This window comes from Loxodonta africana, chromosome 11, assembly GCF_030014295.1.
Source record: "Loxodonta africana isolate mLoxAfr1 chromosome 11, mLoxAfr1.hap2, whole genome shotgun sequence".
Taxonomy (NCBI): Eukaryota; Metazoa; Chordata; class Mammalia; order Proboscidea; family Elephantidae; genus Loxodonta; species Loxodonta africana.
In genome coordinates this window covers 542,147-565,043 of record NC_087352.1, presented here as the reverse complement: position 1 = coordinate 565,043, position 22,897 = coordinate 542,147, and the positions used below count along the sequence as shown (strand labels likewise).

The 22,897-nt window shown below is 41.0% G+C and overlaps 1 protein-coding gene across 2 annotated transcripts; it reads right to left on the bottom strand.

Annotated features, from left to right (window-relative positions):
- Nucleotides 1-400: 400 nt before the first annotated feature.
- ZNF383 (zinc finger protein 383) lies at nt 401-22,288 on the bottom strand. 2 transcript variants are annotated; one of them, XM_023541486.2, is made up of 5 exons: nt 21,909-22,288; nt 20,465-20,533; nt 10,587-10,713; nt 10,183-10,278; nt 401-1,815 (listed from the first exon to the last, which is right to left on the bottom strand). In XM_023541486.2, exons 2-5 carry the CDS (start codon nt 20,489-20,491, stop codon nt 632-634), a joined length of 1,434 nt encoding a protein of 477 aa, XP_023397254.1. In that variant the 5' UTR covers nt 20,492-20,533; nt 21,909-22,288; the 3' UTR covers nt 401-631. The 2 variants fall into 2 exon arrangements, with proteins under 2 accessions (XP_023397254.1, XP_003422358.1); XM_003422310.4 differs by lacking the exon at nt 21,909-22,288 and adding an exon at nt 21,576-21,901.
- Between the last annotated feature and the right edge of the window lie 609 nt (nt 22,289-22,897).

The window sequence follows — 22,897 nt, the reverse complement described above, 5'->3', positions numbered from 1 at the left end:
GTAATCTTGGCTTTTTATGTTTTCTGTAAATTTCCTATTTATAATAAGATAGTATAAATTCATAAAATAAAACAAAAACATTAACACTGACTTCAAAAACAAAGTTACAAGTCTACTGAGAATTTAAAAATATTATAAAGACAACAAAGTTTAAATAGTGTGGTACTGATACAAGTACACATACATAAACCAGGAAAAAAAAAAAAGACAGCTCTGAAACACAAGCAAATATAAGAATATACCGTATCACCAAGAAGGTAAACAAAACAACAAGTGATAGTTAATAGTATTGAGTAAATGGCATTAGGATATGATTTTGGGGGAACAGGGAGAACAAGTATCAACTTAGACCCTTGTTTATACCTTAGAGTGAAATACATTTGGATTAAAACTCCAGCCATGGGCTCAAGCATAACAACGATTGTGAGGATGGCACTGGACTGGGCGGTACTTCATTCTTTTGTATATGGGGTTGTTATGAGTTGGAGCCGACCTGACAGCACCTAACAACAACAAAACTGAAACATAAAATAAAAATTTGAGACAGCTTTAAAAATAGTGAAAGAAGGTTACTATCAAACATAAATTTTTCATTTAAAATATCTGGAAGGTGGGAGAACTTTAACTTTTATTATCCATCAGTATGAACTCCCCGATGACGAATGAGGTCTGAGCCACTACTAAATGCCTTCCCACATTCCTTACAGTTATAGGGTTTTTCACCAGTATGAATTCTCAGGTGCCGAGTAAGGTTTGAGCATTTATTAAAGGCCTTTCCACATTCATTACATTCATATGGTTTTTCATCTGTATGAATTCTCTGATGTTGAAAAAGTTGTGAATTCTGAGTAAAGGCTTTCCCACATTGAAGACATTCAAAGGGTTTCTCACCAGCATGAATTCTCTGATGTTGATGAAGTTGTGAGCTCTGAGTAAAGGCCTTCCCACATTCCTTACAATTATAGGGTTTCTCACCAGTGTGAATTCTCTCATGATTAGTAAGTGCTGAACCACTACTAAAGGCTTTCCCACATTCCTTGCATTCATAGGGTTTCTCGCCAGTATGAATTCTCTGATGCTGAACAAGCTTTGAACTCTGAGTAAAGGCTTTGCCACATTCCTTACATGCATAGGGTTTCTCACCTGTATGAATTCTTACATGTTGAAAAAGTTGTGAGCTCTTAGTAAAGGCTTTACCACATACTTTACATTTATAGGGTTTTTCACCAGTGTGAATCCTCTGATGGTCAATAAGATTTGAGCAATAACTAAAGGCCTTTCCACATTCCTTACATTCATAGGGTTTCTTACCAGTATGAATTCTCTGATGTTGTGAAAGGTATGAGTTGCAACTGAAGGCCTTTCCACATTCCTTACATTCAAAGGGTTTTTCACCCGTATGAATTTTCAGATGTCGAGTAACGTGTGAGCCACAGCTAAAGAATTTCCCACACTCTTTACATTCATAAGATTTTTCACCAATATGAATTCTCTGATGTTGAATAAACTGTGAGTTCTGACTAAAGGCCTTTCCACATTTCTTACATTCATAGGGTTTCTCTTCATTATTAATTATTTGATGTAGAGTAAGGAAAGTGTGTTGAATAAATCTGGGCATGTACTCATGAGTTAATATTTCTTGACTGAAATATCCCAGTTGTTTTTCAACGTGGATTCCATAGTCCAAAACATCTCTAAAACTGGAGTACTCAAGGCCTTGTCTTGTAAGGCCCATTATCTCCTTCTGGCATGCTTCTATTTCATAAACTTCCTTCTTTAGTGATAATAACTTGGTTTCACACATTGATTCCAGATCTGAAAGAAAATGAAATGTTAAAGATTTTTTTTTTCTTTTGTTAAAAGTTCAACTTTATAACATGGGTAAAAAAACATTAAAGTGAAAACAATATGCTGTAGTACATGACAGTTAACATGTAAACTTGTAGAATCCAAAAAACTGACAAGTAATGCACAGAAATTAATGGCTGTAGCACAGGAAGAGAAGGGAGAAGACTATGGAAATATGTTACCACAATGATTTTCAAATATTGGTGTGGATCAGAGTCATCCAGAAATCTTGGTAAATACACAATACTCACACCATCTTCCATATTATAAGATGACTAGTTAAATTTACATATACATATGAGCATGTACATATGTAGGAGTGTTATCATACTATATGTCTCAGAAAACATGGAAAATTTTCTGATCTTCATTAAAGGTCTTCTGAGAGGAATAAATGCATACAAAGGAGGTTTCTTGGGCTCCTTAATAAAGGCTATAAAGGATAAAATATGAACAAGGTAACAAACGGATAGCCACATGAGTAAATAGCCTGAGGTAAATTGAAGGTATTGAACTAATTTGATGTGAGTGTAGGCAGGGAAGACTCTTCTGTCTCCACTGCCTAGGTCCTTTTTAAAACCAGAATCCCCTCTCTCTCTTCCCCAGACCACTGAAGAAGCCTCCTAGTCCAGTCTCCTTAGTTAAGCTCTCAAACCCTTTAAACCACCCACTCGCCTGTCAGTTTGTCATACTGTGGTGCCTTGGGTGTTGCTGTGATGCTGGAAGCTATGCCCCTGGTTTTTCAAACACCAGCAGGGTCACTCATGGTGGACAGTTTCCAGCAGAGCTTCCAGGCTAAGACAGACTAGGAAGAAGGGTCTGGTGGTATATTTCTGAAAAAATTGGCCAGTGAAAACCTTACGAAAAGCGGCAGAACACTGTCTGAAACAGTGTCAGAAGATGAACTCTTCAGGTTGGAAGGCACTCAAAATACAGCTGGGGAAGAACTGCCTCCTCAAAGTAGAGTCAACCTTAACGACGTGGACGAAGTCAAGCTTTCAGGACATTAATTTTCAGATATGGCACAAATCAAAATGAGAAGAAACAGCTGCAAACATCCATTAATAATCAGAATGTGGAATGTACGAAGTATGAATCTAGGAAAATTGGAAGTCATCAAAATGAAATGGAATGCATAAACATCGATATCCTGGGCATCAGTGAGCAGAAATGGATGCGTGTTCGCCATTTTGAACTGGACAATCATATGCTTTACTATACCCAGAATGACAGCTTGAAGAGGAATGGCATCACGTTCATTGTCAAAAAGAACATTTCAAGATCTTACAACACTGTCAGTGATAGGATAATATCCATACGCCTACAAGAAAGACCAGTTACTATGACTATTTTTCAAATTTACGCACCAACCACTACAGCCAAAGATGAAGAAACTGGAGATTTTCACTAATTTTTGCAGTTTGAAATTGACCAAACATGCAATTAAGATGTGTTGATAATTACTGGTTATTGGAATACAAAAGCTGGAAATAAAAAAGAAGGATCAGTAGTTGGAACATATGGTCTTGGTGACAGAAACAACGGTGGAAATCACATGATAGAATTTTGCAAGACCAACTTCTTCATTTCAAATACCTTTTTTCAACAACATAAATAGTGACTATATACAGGGTCCTCACCAGATGGAATCGACTACATGTCTGGAAAGACACGATGGAGAAGTCCAATATCATCAGTTAGAACAAGGCCAGAGGCCGGCTGTGGAAAAGACCATCAACTGCTCTTACACAAGCTCATGATGAAGCTGAAGAAAATTAGAGCAAGTCCATGAGAGCCAAAATACAACCCTGAGTATATCCCACCTGGATTTAGAGGCCATTTCAGAAACAGATTTGATGCATTGAACAAGGATGACCAAAGACCTGAAGAGCTGTGGAATGACATCAAAGACATCATACTTGAAGAAAGCAAGAAGTCATTTAAAAGACAAGAAAGAAAGAAAAGACCAAAATTGAGGTCAGAAGACTCTGAAACTTGCTCTTGAATGTACAGTAGCTGAAGCAAACAGAAGAAATGATGAATTAAAAGAGCTGAACAGAAGATTTCAAAGAGCAGCTTGAGAAGACAAAGTAAAATAATATGATCTGAAAAAGTGGACACAGACAATGAAAAGGGACAAACATGCTCAGCATTTCTCAGGCTGAAAGAACAGAAGAAAAAAATTCAAGCCTTGAGTTGTGATAGTGAAGGATTCTATTGGCAAAATATTGAACGATGTGCGCGCACCCCCCCACACACACTGAATGGTGCAGGAAGAATCAAAAGAACGTGGAAGGAATACACAAAGTCAAAGTAGCAAGAAGAACTGGATGCTGTTCAACCATTTCAGGAGGCAGCCTATGATCAGGAAACGATGGTACTGAAGGAAGAAGTGGCAGTTGCAGTGAACGCACTGGCAAAAAACAAGGCTCCGGAAATTGACGGAATACCAACGGAGATGTTCCAACAAACAGATGCAGCGCTGGAAGTGCTTACTCATCTAAGCCAAGAAATCTGCATGGCAGCTACCTGGTCAGCCGACTGGGAGAGATTCATATTTGTGCCCATTCCAAAGAAAGGTGATCCAACAAAATGTGGAAATTATCAAACAATATCATTACGTTGTACACTATTAAATTTTTCCTGAAGATCATTCAAAAATGGTTGTAGCAGTACATCGACAGGGAACTGCCAGAAATTCAGGCCAGTTTCAGAAGAGAACGTGGAATGAGGGATATCACTGCTGATGTCAGATGGATTTTGGCTGAAATCAGACCTGTGTTTTACTGACTATGCAAAGGCGTTCGACTTTGTGGATCATAAGAAATTATGGATAAGATTGGGAAGAATGGGAATTCTAGAATGCTTAATTGTGCTCATGAGGAACCTGTACACAGACCAAGAGGCAGTCTTTCAAACAAAACAAAGGGATAGTGCGTGGTTTAAAGTCAGGAAACCTGTGTATCGGGGCCGTATCCTATCACCAAACTTACTCAATGTGTATGCTGGGCAAATAATCCGAGAAACTGGACTATATGAAGAAGAATGGGGCATCAGGACTGGAGGAAGATTAATTAACAACCTGTGAAATGCACATGACACAACCTTGCTTGCTAAAAACTGAAGAGGACTTGAAGCACTTGAGATGCAACTCAACGCAAAGAAAACAAAAAACTTCAGAACTGGACCAAGAAGCAACATCATGATAAATGGAGAAAGCACTGAAATTGTCAAGGATTTCATTTTCAGGGACCGAAATGAAATTTGGCCTGCCATTCTCCTGATCAAGCTCCAAATTCCTCATGATCACCGACAAGGCTAAATGTTGTGGTTCCTGCCTCCCTCTCCAACCTTGTATAACACTTCACTGTCACCTGCTCATATATCTCAGCTAAACTGGCCTTCTTCTGCTCTTCAAAAACACCAATCTGTCCCCTCTTATCAGAGCTTTCAAAATTTTTTTCTCTGTGCCTAGAATTTTCTTCTTTAATAATACACTAAATAACAAGATAGAACAGTTAGTCTAGTACTACTACAGTGTCTTCGTCATCTAGTGCTGCTATAACAGAAATACCACAAGTGGATGGCTTTAACAAGAGAAATCTATTCTCTCACAATCTAGTAGGGTAGAAGTCCAAATTCACGGCATCAGCTCCAAGGGAGGCTTTCTCTCTCCGTTGGCCGTGGAGGAAGGGTCTTGTCATCAATTTTCCTGTGGTCCACGAGCTTTTCAGTGCAGGAACCTTGGGTCGAAAGGATGAGGACCCCCATCTCTCTGCTGGTTTCTCTCTTTTACATCTCAGAAGAGACTGATTTAAGACACACCTAATCTTGTACATTGAGTCCTTCCTCATTAACGTAACTGCCACTAATCCCACCTCTACATCACAGAGACAGGATTTACAACACAAAGGAAAATCAAATCAGATGACAAAATGGTGGACAATCACACAATACTGGGAATCATGGCCTAGCCAAGTTGACACATATCTTGGGGGGACATAATTCAACCCATGACATATAGTAACTCTGAAATCGTGAAGAGCATAAATGGTATTTCAATACATATACAATGGTAAAATAATAGGAAAATATTTGTGATTTACAAAGTCACAGGAATTGCTACTACTACTATGGTTTGTCACACACATTATACTAGGAAAGGCAAAATTTTAATGTTACTAAAAATAAACATTTTTTTTTTGCTTTTAATCCAAGTTCACGGACCTCCTAATTCTACGAAAAGGCATTCAAGGTTAACAACCTCTGAGTTGAAGTGATCCTTTAAAAAACATGACCACGTCTCTCCTCTGCTCAAATCATCCAATGACTTAACATGTTATTCAGAATAAAAGCCAAAGCCCATACCAAGGCCCACAAGACACAAATAATCTGCAGACACACATCCCCGCCTGCAGCCAGCACAAAAACATACATACTCAGCAACTTTTGTTGATTTTTTTCTCAAACCATTCCCTTTTTGCTCACTATCCTCAAGCCACAGTAGTAGGAGCTAACAAGCTCCTACCTCACTCTTCTTGTTTTCTTTGCCTGGATTTCTTCTACTGGATATTCCCTCACTTCCTTCATACTCCTTTAAAATATCACCTCATTACAGAGGCTGTGCAATGGTGAGAGGAGTGGTATGTAGTGTTGTCAGAACCCGTCTAATTTCAGGGGGAATAATGACCACGATCAGCTCAAAGCTAATCCCTTTGAGATGGAGGTCAGACGTATCTCTACCCTCCAAACTTTACCAATTTGGACACCAGTCATCCTTCCCACGGCACTCCCTACTTTTCTTCTGGTTCGATAATCCATTGCAATGGCCACACAGAACTCACAGACAATACGATACAGTTATGGGGTTTATTAGGGAAGTAACAGGGTACAACTTGGAATTAGAATCAACAGGCTACAACTCCTTTTGGCTCTGCCAACTGTCACTGCCAGCTCTGCTGCTGGGCCCCTTCCCGGCCTGTCGTCACCTTCAGTGTTACAGCCCTTGACCCATGTAACACATCTTTTAGGAGGTTCCTTGCCTCCTTTCTCTCTGGTTCTTTTGCCTTTTCTCCTTTCTGCTTCTGTCTGTCTCTGAAACCTCTGTGGGGTTGGCTGCCTATATACACAAACTCCTGGTCAATTTCAACGTATGGCTCTCCCACCAAGGCCATGAACTGACCAATCCTCTTGGTAGGTCACAGATACTTCATTTGCATAGTCTACACTCACTTAATTTGCATAATCTACTGACCAATCCTTGCAAAGCATATATCAATCACAAGACAGGCTATAGCTCAGAACTACACAAAAAGTATCAAACCAAGTTGTTTACTGCTTTCCCAGGAAATGTAACAAGCCCACTGGGTCTTAGGGGAAAAATCTCTGGAGCCATTTTCCCAAAGAACCAAGAAAAAAGGGCACATAAGTGAACTCATTTCACCACAGATGCCTTTTCTATCCTCTTCAAAGCACTAACCACCATCTGATACTGTTGTTGTTGTTGTTAGGTGCCGCTGAGTTGGTTCCAGCTCGTAACGACCTTACGTACAACAGAATGAACACTGCCTGGTCCTGCACCACCCTCATAACTGTTGCTATGCTTGAGCCTGTTGTAGCAGCCCATTGTTAATCTATCTCGTTGAGGGTCTTCTTCTTTTTCGCTGACCCTCTACTAAGCATGATGTCCTTCTCCAGGGACTGGTCCCTCCTGATAACATGTCCCAAACATACGAGATGAAGTTTCACCATCCTTGCTTCTAGGGAGCATTCTGGCTGTACTTCTTCTAAGACAGATTTGTTCGTTCTTTTGACAGTCCATAGTATTTTCAATATTCTTCACCAACTCCTTGATTCAAAGGTGTCAACTCTTCTTTGGTCTTCCTTATTCATTGTCCAGCTTTCACATGCATATGAGGCGACTGAAAACATCATGGCTTGGGTCAGGTGCACCTTAGTCCTTAAAGTGATATCTTTGCTTTTTAACACTTTAAAGGGATCTTTTGCACCAGACTTTCCCAACACAATACATGGTTTGATTTCTTGACATTTTTTACATACACACATGTATATATACCGAGCTTCTAGAATGTAAGATCCAGAAATTCACTCCCTTTGAACTTTTTGTTCAATAATATAACCCCAGCACCTGGATCAACCCTTGATGTAGAGTAACAGCCTAATAAGAACTCTTCTTCCTAAATCTCTTTCTCTGCCACTATTCCTTTTCAATATAGACATAAATATTTTTTTCCCAAAATTGTGTCTATAGATAGTGTTATGGATTGAACTGTGTCCCCCCAAAATATGTGTTGTAAATACTAACCCTTATACCTGTAGTTATAATCCTATTTGGGAATGGGTTTTCTTTTTTATGTTAACGAGGCAGTATTAGTATAGGGTGTGTCTTAAGCCCATTTCTTTTGAGGTATAAAAAAGCAGATTGAGCAGGCAACCAAGGAAAAAGCAGAGATGGAGGACAATGGATGCCACGCCATGTGAGATCTTCAAGGAATCAAAGAACAGAAGCTGGAAAGGGAAAAGGACATTCTCCCAGAGCCAACAGACACAGAAGGCTGTCCCCGAGATCCAGGGCCCTGAATTCGACTCTTAGCCTCGTAAACAGTGAGAAAATAAATTTGTTTGTTAAAGCCACCGATTTGTGGTATTTCTATTACAGCAGCACTAGATAACTAAGAATGACTGTAATCGCTTCTAAGATTCTAACTACCATTTCGATATGAATTAATTCCATTTCTATGTATTTAGATCTTGATTTCCTATTAAGCTTTCTATCTGACCTTCTTTTTTACTAGATTCTACTTTGTGGAACTTATTTGTGGATATATTTTAGCACCACTTTTAGACTCTGAATTCTTAAAAGATGACAAATTTAGTAAATTTCAGCACTTGGTAGACTTCCTTGCACAAATCTGAAAATCAAAAGTGTTAGATAAAAGGAAAATGCAAGACAAACTAACAGAACAAGTCATTGGAAGGTAGCTATAATGAAGAATGGGGGTGCGGCAGGTGGGTAGGATGCCGATGTTGATACACATACAAACACACACAGTCACGGTATATTATTTCGGGGGTAGTAATAGAAAGAAAGCACTTATATAAGTCTAAATGTGAAAGAGAAAAAGCTAGCAAGGAACTGAACCTAAAATATGGTAAAAGAATTTTCTTTGGAGGGGAAGTGAAGGACACTTTTGCTTGAAACTAGGAGGGGTGTTGGAGGAGGCAGTAGTAGAAAGAGTGGAAAGTGGGGGAAGGGATGAAACAGGACATTTGAAAGCTCACGCTAAAAGGTGATACTTCTCCACAGGCATAGGGCCTTGATGGGAGCTTCCAACATAACATTTTTTTTTTTTAATTTTTATTGTGCTTTAAGTGAAAGTTTACAAATCAAGTCGGACTCTCATACAAAAATTTATAAACACCTTGCTATATACTCCTAATTGCTCTCCCCCTAATGACACAGCACACTCCTTCCCTCCACTCTCTCCTTTCATGTCCATTTGGCCAACTTCTGACCCCCTCTATCCTCTCATCTCCCCTTCAGACAGGAGATGTTCAACACAGTCTCATGTGTCTACTTGATCCAAAAAGTTCATTCTTTACCAGTTATCACTGTCTATCCCATTGTTCAGTCCAATTCCTGTCTGAAGACCTGGCTTTGGGTATGGTTCCTGTCTTGGGCTAACAGAAGGCCTGGGGACCATGACCTCCGGGGTCATTCTTGTCTAAGTCAGACCATTAAGTCTGGTCTCTTTATGACAATTTGGGGTCTGCATCCCACTGCTCTTCTGCTCCCTCAGGGGTTCTCTGTTGTGTTCCCTGTCATCGGTTATAGCCAGGCACCATCTAGTTCTTCTGGTCTCAGGATGATGTAGTCTCTGCTTTATGTGGCCCTTTCTGACTCTTGGGCTCATAATTACCTTGTGTCTTTGGTGTTCTTCATTCTTCTTTGGTCCAGGTGGTTGAGATCAATTGATGCATCTTAGATGGCCACCTGCTAGCGTTTAAGACCCCAGATGCCACTTTCCAAAGTGCGATGCAGAATGTTTTCTTAATAGATTTTATTATGCCAATTGACTTGGATGTCCCCTGAAACCATGGTCCCCAAACCCCCACCCTGGCTATGCCGGCCTTCAAAGCATTCTGTTCTTTCAGGAAACTTCTTTGCTTTTGGTTTAGTGTGGCTGTGCTGACCTCTCCTGTATGTGTGTTGTCTTTTCCCCAGCATAACATTTCAAAGGTACTGTTACCTCACTGATAAACCTGAGTTATCACCTGTAACACCCTACTTCTATCCAATCATCTTTCACTCACCTGAACAAAGGCCTCTTGTCAGCTCTCTGCCAACCATCCAGGGCTCTTTCCCTTGTTCCAATAAGGAGATCACTTGAGGCTTAGGAATGTAAACTCCTGCTCACGAGAAAAGACAAGGAACATGGTTATGCTGTGGGTATCCCAGAAATCAGATACAGTCCCTTGGTGATCAAGGAAGAGATGCCACTATAGGAAAAGCCAAAGAAAGATGCAGATGCAGCTTCAGCCATAGCCCATTGGAGCTGTCCATTTCCCACTCTTCCTTTTCATTCTAGTTCAAATCATTTATTTGGGAGCAGAATTTCAGCTGGGAACTTGACAAGTAGCTGAGAAATTCACTTCACTGTCAAAGAAGCAGACATTCCAGAAAGAAGACCGTGAATTACTGGTATAGATGCCCTTACCCATTGAAGCCATATTGCTGTAATTCTCCAGCATCACATCTCTGTACAAGTCCCTCTGAGCACGGTCCAGGCATTCCCACTCCTCCTGAGAGAAGTCTACAGACACATCACTGAACATCACTGATCCCTGAAACAATAAACATATATAATTTGCGTAATTAAAGAAACACATCTGAGACTATTATGTTTATATCACGAGATAAAGGAAATGAGTGCTTATATTGGTGTCACTGAGATCCAGTATCTTTAGATTTCAGAAATATATGCAAGAGTAACGTGTTTATTTTATATAAAAAACAAACAAATAAATTTCTGGCTCTGTCCACTGAAAAGGTCTAGAAGCAATGATTTACCCAGTAGCAATGAAGACTCAGGTGTCAAAAGTGTGGTCTCTAATACCATTTTCAAATAAAAGGAACCAAGGTTCTTTGGAGAAACAGCTGATTTCAGGATTGACACAGAAATACATAGGATGAGCCTAAACATCTTGTCAGACCAGAAAGCAAGGAAGCTTGCAGAAAATATTATCATCATGTTATGTTAAAAGGACTCAGGAGCAAACTTAAAGAAGCTCCCACTGGCCAAAAATATACACAAAAGTAGAACAGTATGAAGAACCCCCAAGTACCCATTAACAAGCTTCAAAAATTATTAAATTATAGACAATACTGTTTCATCCAGATCCCCACAAATTTTAACTTATTTTTTTAAACAGCTTTAAGATATAATTCACACACCATACAATTTACCCAGTTAAAGTGTATTAATGCAATGCATTTTAGCATATTCTCAGTGTCATGCAACCATCGCCACAAACTAATTTAGAAGATTGTGTCCCCCACAAAACCCTAAATAGCAATCCCCATTCTCCCTCCTCCTCCAACCCTAAGTAACCCGCTCTGACTCTATCAACAAAACGAAACCTTCTGCTGTCAAATCGATTCCAACTCATAGCAACCCAACAGCACAGAGTAGAATTGCCCCACAGCGTTTCCAAGGAGCAGCTGGTGAATTCGAACTGCTGACCTTTTGATGACAGCTGAGCTCTTGATCACTGTGCCAAAAGGCTCTGACACTACAGAGGTGCCTATTAACATGTCATATAAATGGAAATCATACAATACGTGGCCTTTTGTGACTAGCTTCTCCCACTTAACATAACGTTTTCATGGGTCATGCGTGTTGTAGCATGAATCATTGCTTCATTTCATTTTTTGGGCAAATAATATTCCATTGTATAAACATTCCACATTTTATCTATCCATTTATCAGCTGATGGACAGTTGGGTTGTTTCCACTTTTTAACTATTGTAAAGAATGCTACTATGAAAATCTGTACACAAGTTTTGTGAAAACATGTTTTCAGTTCTCTTAGGCATATAACTAGGAGAGGAATTGCTGGGTCATACAACGACTCTATGTTGAACGTTTTAAGGAACTGCCAAACTCTTTTCCAAGACTCCTGTAGCATTTTACATTGCCACCAGCAGCATATGTGGGTTCCAATTTCTCATCCTTGTCAAACGTGTTATTGTATGTTTGTCTTAGTTTCCTAGTGCTGCTGTAACAAACACAGCACAAGTGGGTGGCTTTAGAGGGGAATCTGTGGTCTTACAGTCTGGGAGCTAGAAATCCAAATCGAGGCACCGCTCTAGTGGAAGGTCTTTCCTTTTTGGTAGCCCTGGGTGTTCCTTGGCTTGTAGATAAATCCTTACACAGTACCTTCCCCTGTGTGTGTGTCCCTCTGTGTCTGTGCTCCCTTTTTACAGGACACCACTCAGAAGCGATTAAGTTTAGGACTCAACCTACTTTAATACAATTTAATATAACAAAAGAAAAACCATACTTCTAAACAGGGTCACACTCGCAGGTTCAGGGGTTATGACTGTAGCCTATCATTTTGGGGAAACAATTCAATCTTTAGCAATATTTATTATTATTATTACAACCATTCTAGTAGGTGTGAGGTGGCATCTCATTCCAGTTTGGATGTGCTCTTCTCCAATGACTAAGGATGCTGAGCCAGCTTAGTTTTTAAGAATCCAATTCTTTACAATCCTCCTCTAGTGTAACCTCCAACAGTCTCCTAAAAGGAGATCTTTCAGCACAGTGCCTGGTATTTTTTTAAAACAGCCTCACTTTTGGACAATAGCAAGAAGTTCTAGATATAAACTTTTTTTTTTCCCCTGTACTACATCACGGAACCAGCTACTGAATTACTTAATATGGCTCTTCTAGCCATGGTCTTTGTGACTCAATGATTGAGTGGGAATAAGGTATATGGAACCTGTGAAGGTTGGGGTTATGTGCCAACTTGGCTGGGCCATGATTCCCAGTATTGTGTGGCTGTCCTCCGTTTTATCCCAACCTCTACATGTTAATGAGGCAGGACTGGTGTAGGGTACATCGAGCGTCACAGCCTTGAAGGAGGGTGTGACTCAAGACCCACCCTTACTCAAGTCATGCCCTCCCCTGGGGTGTGGCCTGCATCCACCATATACATGTGGATGCCCTAGTGGGGCACGCTCTCTCTCTGCACCTGAATCCTACATCTAGTTTGTGATCATCTAACCTCCAGTTCTTGGGACTTGAGCCAGAGGCCTACTGTCTGACCTGCCGATTCTGGATCCACCAGCCCCCACAGCCCCGTGGGCCAGCAGCCTATCAACTGACCTGATTCACTGGCTTATGCAGACTTGTGAGCCAGCATCCCGTGGTCTGACCTGCTGGTTTGGGTTCGTCAGCCTCCGCAGCCACTTAAGTCCGGACGGCCTACACCTGACCCATGAATGTGGGACCTGCCAGCCTCCACAACCACGTGATCCACACCCTTGATACAGTTCATGAGTCCTGTGAGACGCTGCAGCCAGTAAGGGAACCCAAAGACGGGAGCGAGAGTACTGAGAGGAGGGGGAGCAGCTGACGTTAGAGATGATGGAGTGGGACAGCAGTGTGGAAGAGCTGGGCATTTGGGACATCTTTAACCTCTGCCTCACAGGAACCAGCTCTGTGCTGATCCTTCTAAAATAAATTATTCATTTAGTTACTACCCAGGATCCCTTTCTTTTTTCTTCTATATTCTCTTTTCCTTTCCTTCTTCAAATTGAATGAGAAACCCAAAACTGGAGGCATATGTTGAAACTTTAAGCTGCTGGGCAAAAGTACTATTATTGTTAGGCTACTTTACGCAGTACCAGAGTTGAAAGGTTTTCTTTCTCAGGTTATGTGTTCGCGGTGATATTTCTCTAGTTTTCTTATGGTAAATGATTTTTATCAACCTTCAAAAATTTCTCGTACTTTGACAAATTATTGTGGGCAAGAGATTAATTAGCAACTAATCGAGGAAGTAAATAAATGTGAGACATTTCCGCAATGAATATATAATCAGCAAAATTCATTCTTTTAAGATGATAAAACAAGACAAAAGAAAATTTTACATTTCAAATGGGCACTTCACTCCTTAGGCTGTGGGCATGACAGGTACCTTCAGCTGTTTGAATTCTTTCCCAGAATGTCAGCTAAAAATATTTCTTCATTGTATAGTACTTGAGCATTCCAGTAATGACTCTGTAACTTCATGAGACTGTTAACTTTCTTATGATTCTCCTATCTAAAAATTATCCAGCACACTTATACGCTGCTGGTGCAAATGCCAAATGGTACAACCACTTTGGAAATTAATTTGGTGCTTCCTTAAAAAATTAGAAATAGAACTACCATATGATCCAGCAATCCCACTCCTTGGAATATATCCTAGAGAAATAAGAGCTTTTACACGTACAGATATATGCACACCCATGTTCACTGCAGCACTGTTTACAACAGCAAAAACCTGGAAGAAACCAAGGTGCCCATGAAGGGGCGAATGGATAAATTACGGTATACTCAGGTAATGGAATACTACGCATTGATGAAGAACAACGATGAATCCGTGAAACATTTCATAACATGGAGGAATCTGGAAGGCATTATGCTGAGTGAAATTAGTCAGTTGCAAAAGGACAAATATCGTATGAGACCACTATTATAAGAATTCAGGAAATAGCTTAAACAGAGAAGAAAATATTCTTTGACGGTTACTAGAGGGAGGGGGGAGGGAGGGAGGGACGGAGGGAGAGGGGTTTTCACTAATTAGATGGTAGATAAGAGCTATTTTAGGTGAAGGGAAAGACAACACACAATACAGGAGAGGTCAGCAAAACTGGACTAAACCAAAAGCAAAGAAGTTTCCTGAATAAACTAAACGCTTTGAAGGCCAGTGTAGCAGGGGTGGGGGTCTGGTGACCATGGATTCAGGGGACATCTAAGCCAACTGGCATAATATAATCTATTAAGAAAACATTCTCTGTCCCACTTTGAAGAGTGGTGTCTGGGATCTTAAACACTAGCGAGCGTCCATCTAAGATGCATCAATTAGTCTCAACCACCTGGAGCAAAGGAGAATGAAGAACACCAAGGACACAAGGTAATTATGAGCCCAAGAGACAGAAAGGGCCACATAAACCAGAGACTACATCAGCCTGAGACCAGAAGAACTAGATGGTGACCAGCTACAACTGATGACTGCCCTGACAGGGAACACAACGGAGAACCCCTGAGGGAGCAGGAGAGTACTGGATGCAGACCTCAAATCCTCATGAAAGACCAGACTTAATGTTCTGACTGAGACTAGAAGGACCCTGGAGGTCACGGTCCCCAGACCTTCTGTTAGCTCAAGATAGGAACCATTCCTAAAGCTAACTCTTCAGACAGGGATTGGACTAGACTATGGGATAGACAATGATACTGGTGAAGAATGAGGTTCTTGGATCAAGTAGACAAATGAGACTATATTGGCATCTCCTGTCTGAAGAGGAGATGAGAGGGTAGAGGGGTCAGAAGCTGGCTGAATGGACATGAAATAGAGGAGGGAAGGAGTGTGCTGTCTCATTAGGGGGAGAGCAATTAGGAGTATACAGCAAGGTGTTTATAAATTTTTGTATAAGAGTCTGACTTGATTTGCAAACTTTCACTTAAAGCACAATAAAAATAATAAAAAAAATTATCCAGCACAAAAGTAGTGAACTTAGAATAGGGGTGGTATTTTTGTAATTTAAGCACTTGGTATTCTGAATAGGCTTACTCTGAATTAAAGTTATTTGGGCGGTGCAGAAGAAAAAAAGTTGGCTAAAAGCCTGAAGTTTCCTACAAGAGAAAATGAGAATAAGAATCAGTCTCCCCAGTTTTGTTGGGCCTAACCCTATGGAACAGTTCCACTCTGTTCTATAGGGTCACTATGAGTCAGAATTGACTCGACAGCAATGGGTTTTTTTTTAAGCCCTTTCTATCTTAATTTCTTTCCCAACACATTTTCCTGGTAAAAACCATGCAATAATGCTGATTCCTCTCTGACATCAGCCACCCAAAACGTTCATGACACCCTCAATTTCTTTTTCATAATAGGAAATAGGGTCATTACCTAGCCCAACATTAATGGGAATGCCTTTGGGGAAGCAATGGACTTCGGTGGAAATTACACTAGTAAGGGATTCTAAAGAAGTGGATTCTTGAAAGCTAACCTAGCTCAGCATCATTAGTCATCAGGGAGATACACAAGTAGTAATAATCTGTGCAAAAACATACTATGAACACTTCTCTTGCAACACCTTCTTCTACTATGATGGAGTCTGTGATTACTAAGGTTAACTGAAATACTGTCTGTGAAAGGCTGTAACTCCATCATGACATATGAGAGAAAAATTGTTATGAAATACACAAAAGAGAAGGGTGATTATAATAGGGTTCCTTTCTTTTTAACCTGTGATAATGAAGAAGTGATTATATACGGGTTATTTCTCCATACCATTACTCATATTTCTGGTATAAGGGACTTATTTCCATCTGCACAAGATGGAAAAAATAAACTCAGGCAACTCTGAAATAGCCAGTTAGCCCCAGAAAAAGAAAGAACTGTATCCAACAGGAAGAACTCATCACACTAGAGTCTCACGTAATACCCCGAGATAGAAACAGGATCCCAGAGTAATCAGCACCTATAGACACACACACACGCCCACACGGAAACAGAGTTCAATAAAGCAATAAATTACTTGAATGTCCCAAATGAATACTCAATCCGTTAGCACCTGGGAAATGAACATTCCACCAACAATCCTAAACCCCTAATAATTACAGTGTGATACTAATAAGGGAGATTTAAGTTTTTCAAACACTGAAAGCCCAGGTCACTATATCTCCGTAACAGGATGATAAATTGTAACAAAACTGCAGACTATGCAAAACTTAAAGTACTCATTGTGCCCAGTAAAAAAATGAGTTACAAAAATAAAAATCTATATTAAAAACAGAAATGTAAAATTCTGATGAAGTACAAAAAGGGACTCAGAGTGATCAGTGGCTCCTGTTACAAGCACCTTATATTGTGCAACCAGGTCCCAGGTACCAAGCCAAAATGGCAAATTCAATCTTGAGTGGTACAATGGTTAACACACTTGGTTGTTAACTGAAAGGTTCAAAGTTAAAGGTTGGAGGTTCAAGCCCACCCAGAGGTGCCTAGTGAAAGGCCTGGTGAACTACTTCTGAAAAGATTAGCCGTTGAAAACCCTCTGAAGCCCAGGTCTGTACTGACATACGTGGGGCTGCCACGAGTGGGGTCGACTCCACGACAACTGGCTACTGGTGACTGGGTTTTTCTCGTCTTTTTTTTTTTTTATTTTCATATCTGAAATTGGTCCCTTGTGTCATATCTCCTTTTTCTTCCTTAAGTTTTGCTGGGGGTTTATCAATTTTATTAATTCGAAAAAATTACCCATTTTCCCTACTGTATATTAGTTTTATATTTAAATCTATGTTAATGTATATTTGAGTTCTTATTCTTATTTCCTATCTTTTACTCTCTTTGGATTTAATTTAGTGTACTTTTCCTCAGCTTTCTGAGATGAATATATAGATCATTAATTTTTCAACTTTCTTCTTTTGGAATACTTACATTTTTAGCTATATACTTTCCTCAAGGTTCAGGCTTAGCAGCACCCCCAAAGGTTTGAGATGTGATATTTTCTTTACTATTCAGTTCAAAATATCTTTAACTTCACCTTGCAATTTCTTCTTTGATTCATCTATTTGCTTAGAAATACACTGTTTAAATCCCGAACACTGGGGTATTTCCCGTTATCTTTTTGTTACCAGCTGTTTTAGCTTAATTCCACTATGGTCAGAAGACATAACAATATTATTTCAATCCTCTGAAATTTGTTGAGACTTGTTTACCGTCCAGCTTATGATCAATTCGGGTAAATGTTTCATCTGCATTTGACAATAATATACATTCTGTAGTTGCAAGATACATTACTTGATATATGTCAATTACATTCCATATATCAATCACATTGTCCAGAAGATCTGTCTTTATTGGTATGATACTGATTGTTCTATCAGCTATTGAAAAAAGTGTTAAAAGTCCCCCCACTGTGATTTTTTGTCAACTTCTCCGTTTAGTTCTATCAAGTGTCTTTGAAGCATTTAACAAGGATATATACGTATGGAACCGTATAACTTCATGGTGGATCCACAATTTTATTATGAAATATTCCTTATTTTTAATAAAGTTTCTCGTTTTAAAGTCTATTCACTGAACTTGGGAGCATAAACTGGTACAATCATTTCTGAAAACCGTCAATATCAACTAAAGTCAAATATACATATATAACCTATGATCCAGCAATTTCACTCCTAGGTATATATGCAACAGAAATGCATTTATATGTACACCAAAGTATATGTGCAAGAATGTTCATAGCAGCACTGCTCATAATAGCTCCAAACTGGAAACAACCCAAATGCCAATCAATAATAGAATGGATAAGCTGTGGTACATTCATACAAGGGAACTTTAAACAGCAATAAACACGTACCAACATGGATGAATCTCACAAAAGTAATATTGGACAAAAGAAGCCAAGCCAAAAGAGTAGATACCTTGGGATTCTATTTATATAAAAGCCAAAAACAGACAAAAATTAATCTATGCTTATGAAAGACAGAAAGGTTATCTCTGGAAGAGGTAGGGAGCGACCAGATGGGGCAAGAATTGGGCTTCTAGTGTGCTGATAATGTTCTATTTCCTGGTCTGATTTCAGCTCTGATTAAATGAATATGTTCATTTTGTAAAATTCGTCAAGTTTTATATTTTGATTTCTATACTTTTCAGAATGTTATACTATAATAAAAATGTATACATAAAGATTGCAACCACATGATATATCATTACATCAGCAGATTAGATTCATCAAAGACTAAAATACCAAGGAATCAAGTGTTAGAATACAGAATGACTGTAGCATTTACGGAGCCCTGGTGGCAAAGTGGTTAAGAGCTATGGCTGTTAACCAAAAGGTCGGCAGTTTGAATCTACCAGCAGCTCCTTGGAAACCCTATGGGCCAGTTCTACTCTGTCCTATAGGGCTGCTATGAGTTGGAATCAACTCAACAATCATGGGTTTGGTTTGGTTTTTTGGTGCCATTTATAAACTGAGGGTAGGAATTTAACTAGTACAACCATACTGAAAATCAGTTTGGTATTATCTAGGAAAACGAAAGGTACACATATATCTCACAGACTAGCAATTCCTTTCCAACGTTTATACCTTAACAAAATGTGTATGTGCACCCAAGGCACTTCTACAAACATACTCAGAACAGCACTTTCATAAGAGCCAAAAACTGCAGACAGCCAACGTCTGAACTACAGCTATATGTAACAACAAAGGGAAACCAAACAAACATAATATTGTGTAAGAAAAGTAGGACTCAAAAGAACATTACACAGCACAATTTATTTCTATAATTTTTTTTTAAGGCAAAATTATATTGTTTAGGGATGCATACATACGTGCTAAAACTATTTAAAAAAATGAGAAAATAGCTACTACTAACGTTAGGATGGAAACCCTGGTGGTATAGTGGTTAAGTGCTACGGCTGCTAACCCTAAGGGTTGGCAGTTTGAATCCACCAAGCACTCCTTGGAAACTCTGTGGAACAGTTCTACCTCTGTTCTATAGGGTCGCTATGAATTGGAAGTGACTTGACGGCAATGGGTTCAACGTTAGGATGCCAGGAAACCCTGGTGGCATAGTGGTTAAGAGTTTGGCTGCTAACCAAAAGGCTGGCAGTTGGAATCCACCATGTGCTCCCTGGACACCCTATGGGGCAGTTCTAGGTGTATTCGACAGTTGGACAAACGGGGCTTCTGGAGTGCTGACGAAATTCAAATTTTTATAATATAGAAGTTCTCTTTATAATTACTTCTTAAACTATGTGTCTGTATTTTAAGCACTTTTCTTTACGTATATAATATGCAGTAATAAAAAAAAGAAAACCTATGAATTTCTAAAGAAATTCTTTAAAGTGATTGTATTTATTATATAATAGTCAGTTACTGTGGAGTCGACTTCAACTCCAGGCACCCCCATCTGTGTCAGAGTACACTGCTCCATACGGTTTTCAATGGCTGCTTTTCTGGAAGCAGATCACCAGACCCTTCTGAGGTGCCACTGGGTGGACTACAACCTCCAAGCTTTCCATTAGCAGTTGTGTGCATTAACCATTGGCATGATCCAGGGGCTCCATGTAAGAATTAAGATATATTAAATTTAAAAAGAAGTAAAACTTAGTACACAGGAGAAACTGAGCTATTTTCTAAATTAATATGTGAACATTATGTAGAGGGAAGTCACAGAGGATACTGGATCTATGTGTCCATGCACAGGGCTTCCCATTATTTTCTGGAAAGGAAATCTGTAGGAGCCAAGTCACTTAATAAGTTTATGTTAAGCAAGATGGCCCAGAAGATGGCAAGCAAAAGGAAACACCAGCACACCTTGTACGTGGCGTGGTCAACAGCCATTCCTCCTTCTCCTCTTCTGGGACCTCTCTGAGAAGAGCAGCACTAAGGAAGAAGGGAATCATGAGACACCAGGCATTTCTTGTGGCCCAGACTGACCAGATCAAAGATTAGTCTGGACCCATCCCTCCCACCCATGAAGAGAGTTAAGGAGGAAGGTTGGTCTGAAGAGTCTGGGCCATCCTGACCATTCCTAGCGTCACAGAGGAGTCAAGTCTTTGTTGTCCAAGACTAGAATCTGTCCTGACTTCACAGGGGTCACTTGGGACAGGGCGCTGGAGTCACCCACACATCCACACGCCCAATGCCTCACTCACCCACTATGAGGACTCACATACTCACATCCATACAATCACTTTCACTCCTCATCCAATCACTGTACCTGGTCACACAATCACAGTCCCACAGCCACCCCGGGGAGATACACACAGTCACATCCAAATGGTTACAGACCCCTCAAACATAGCACCACACAGAATCATACAGTGCTGCACAGTCACAACACCACACTCGCTACTGGCCCACTCACAGCTGCAGCTCTGCCCCCATACACAGCGTCTCACAGTCATAACAACACACCCACCAAACAGGACACACATTGTCTGGCACGATCACAGGCGCTGCCCCCAACCCCACACAATTACAGGGTCACACCCATACATAATTCTCACAGTCACAGACACCCTGTACGCTTAGTGCGGCTCACAGTCACACACACTAGACAGGGTAACACACAGTCACAGCTGTATAATTAAAGATTTTCTCCCCACTCCCCCAAACAACGTCTGACAAATTTACGCAGTCACACACAATCACAGACCCTTCATGGAGAAACAGCGTCATCTCCACATAGCCCCTCACTATCAGTATTATCACCCACGGCGACGATACACTTACACCTGCGCACACCCTCCACAGGCGCACACAATCTCATCCGCACACACCGCGCCACATAATCACACAAAGTCACAACCGTACACCTGGCACCCGGGGCCTCGCGCCCCCGCCCCCAGCCCAACCGCAGGCACAGGTAGGCCGCCGGCTCTGGACCCGCCCCGTCGGTCACCGCAGGCCCCCGACAACGCACCTGAGGAACCTAGCCAACCCCGGCGGCCCAGGCGGGTCAGCGCAAGTCCCTTCCCTCGAGGCCCAGGCTTTCCGCGACCGACGGAAGTGGCGGCCCTCCTCCCGCGAGGCCGCTGGGAAATGGAGTCCGGAGCCTGAGCTCCGCAGACGCGGTGCCACCAGCCCTCTGGAGCCCCGCTAGCGCCCGGCCTAGGCCAGGCGGAAATCCCTGCTTCCTGCGCCGAATCGCGCCCGGACTCTCAGAGATCCCAACGCAGGCTTGGAGTGAGACTCTGAGAGAAAGCCGGCCTCACACCCCGGGGATAATCTTCCCCTATAGACCAAACCTACTCACCCCAGGGAGCCATGTTTCTTAAAAAACGAGAAGGGGGAGAGTTCCCCCCAGCTATGCGCCGGAAGTTGAGTGGGCCGCAGGAACTTGGGGGAAATGTAGTCCAGACCGACAAGAGCGAGGCGCCGGCTCTGGCCGAAGAACGTTGTCGTACAGGACTTTCTACGTTGATCCTAGGCTTGCCTACAGTGAAGAGTGCAGCCGTGTCCCGATTCTTTTAGGAGTGGTAGGCCACTCTGACAATGCCTGACGTATAAGACAGAGGTCCCAAGGCTGTGGAAAATTCCACTGCCTCAAGCAGCTTGCTTTACATTACAATCCTGGTTCCTTTGCTTGGCATGCGGTCTAGCTTTACATTAAAATCCTGGTTCCCCTCTCACTAACTGCTGCCCAAAACTACAGGACATTGGCGGAAACTGGTTTAGGCACGTTGATGGCCAGGATAACCTTTCAGCTCATTAAATACGTCATACATAGTAACTTCCTTGCCTCTGGGTGGAGTTTAATTGCCATATTCTAAACATGCGATGCTATGTAAACCCCAGTGCACCTAGGTAGTATTAAGAATGTTGCTGATGTATCTTGTATGAACTTGCTATTAATAAACGTCTTAAAAATAACCTTTCCCCTTGCCCTCACTGATCAGTCTTGGTGGCAACAGTCCCGACTGTTCCTTTCCTACCCCAATGAAATAAAGGTGCCTTTCTACACTCCCACCTCAGTCTGGTTTATTAGCTGAGATGAGTCTCGCCAAGCCTGAACCTGGGCTTTCCGCCCAGCAACACTTACTAGATCACCATTTTTCCCTTTGCCTGTGGCAGGAAACTCGCATGCCTTAACAGAAAAACACCAAACCCGTTGTCTTCCAGTTGATTCTAACTTAGAGTGACCCTATAGGACAGAGTAGAACTGCCCCATAGGGTTTCCAAGGCTGTAATCTTTATGGAAGCAGACTGCCACTCTTTATCCTGTGGAGTGGCTGGTGGGTTTGA

Coding starts and splice junctions, on each gene's coding strand:
- ZNF383 (XM_023541486.2), bottom strand. CDS start 20,491: ATGGCTGTTGACCACGCCACGTACAAG. Junction 10,279..10,586: donor CAGCAATATGGCTTCAATGG/GTAAGGGCATCT, acceptor TCTCGTGAGCAG/GAGTTTACATTCCTAAGCCT. Junction 1,816..10,182: donor GACAAGAGGCCTTTGTTCAG/GTGAGTGAAAGA, acceptor ATTTTCTTTCAG/ATCTGGAATCAATGTGTGAA.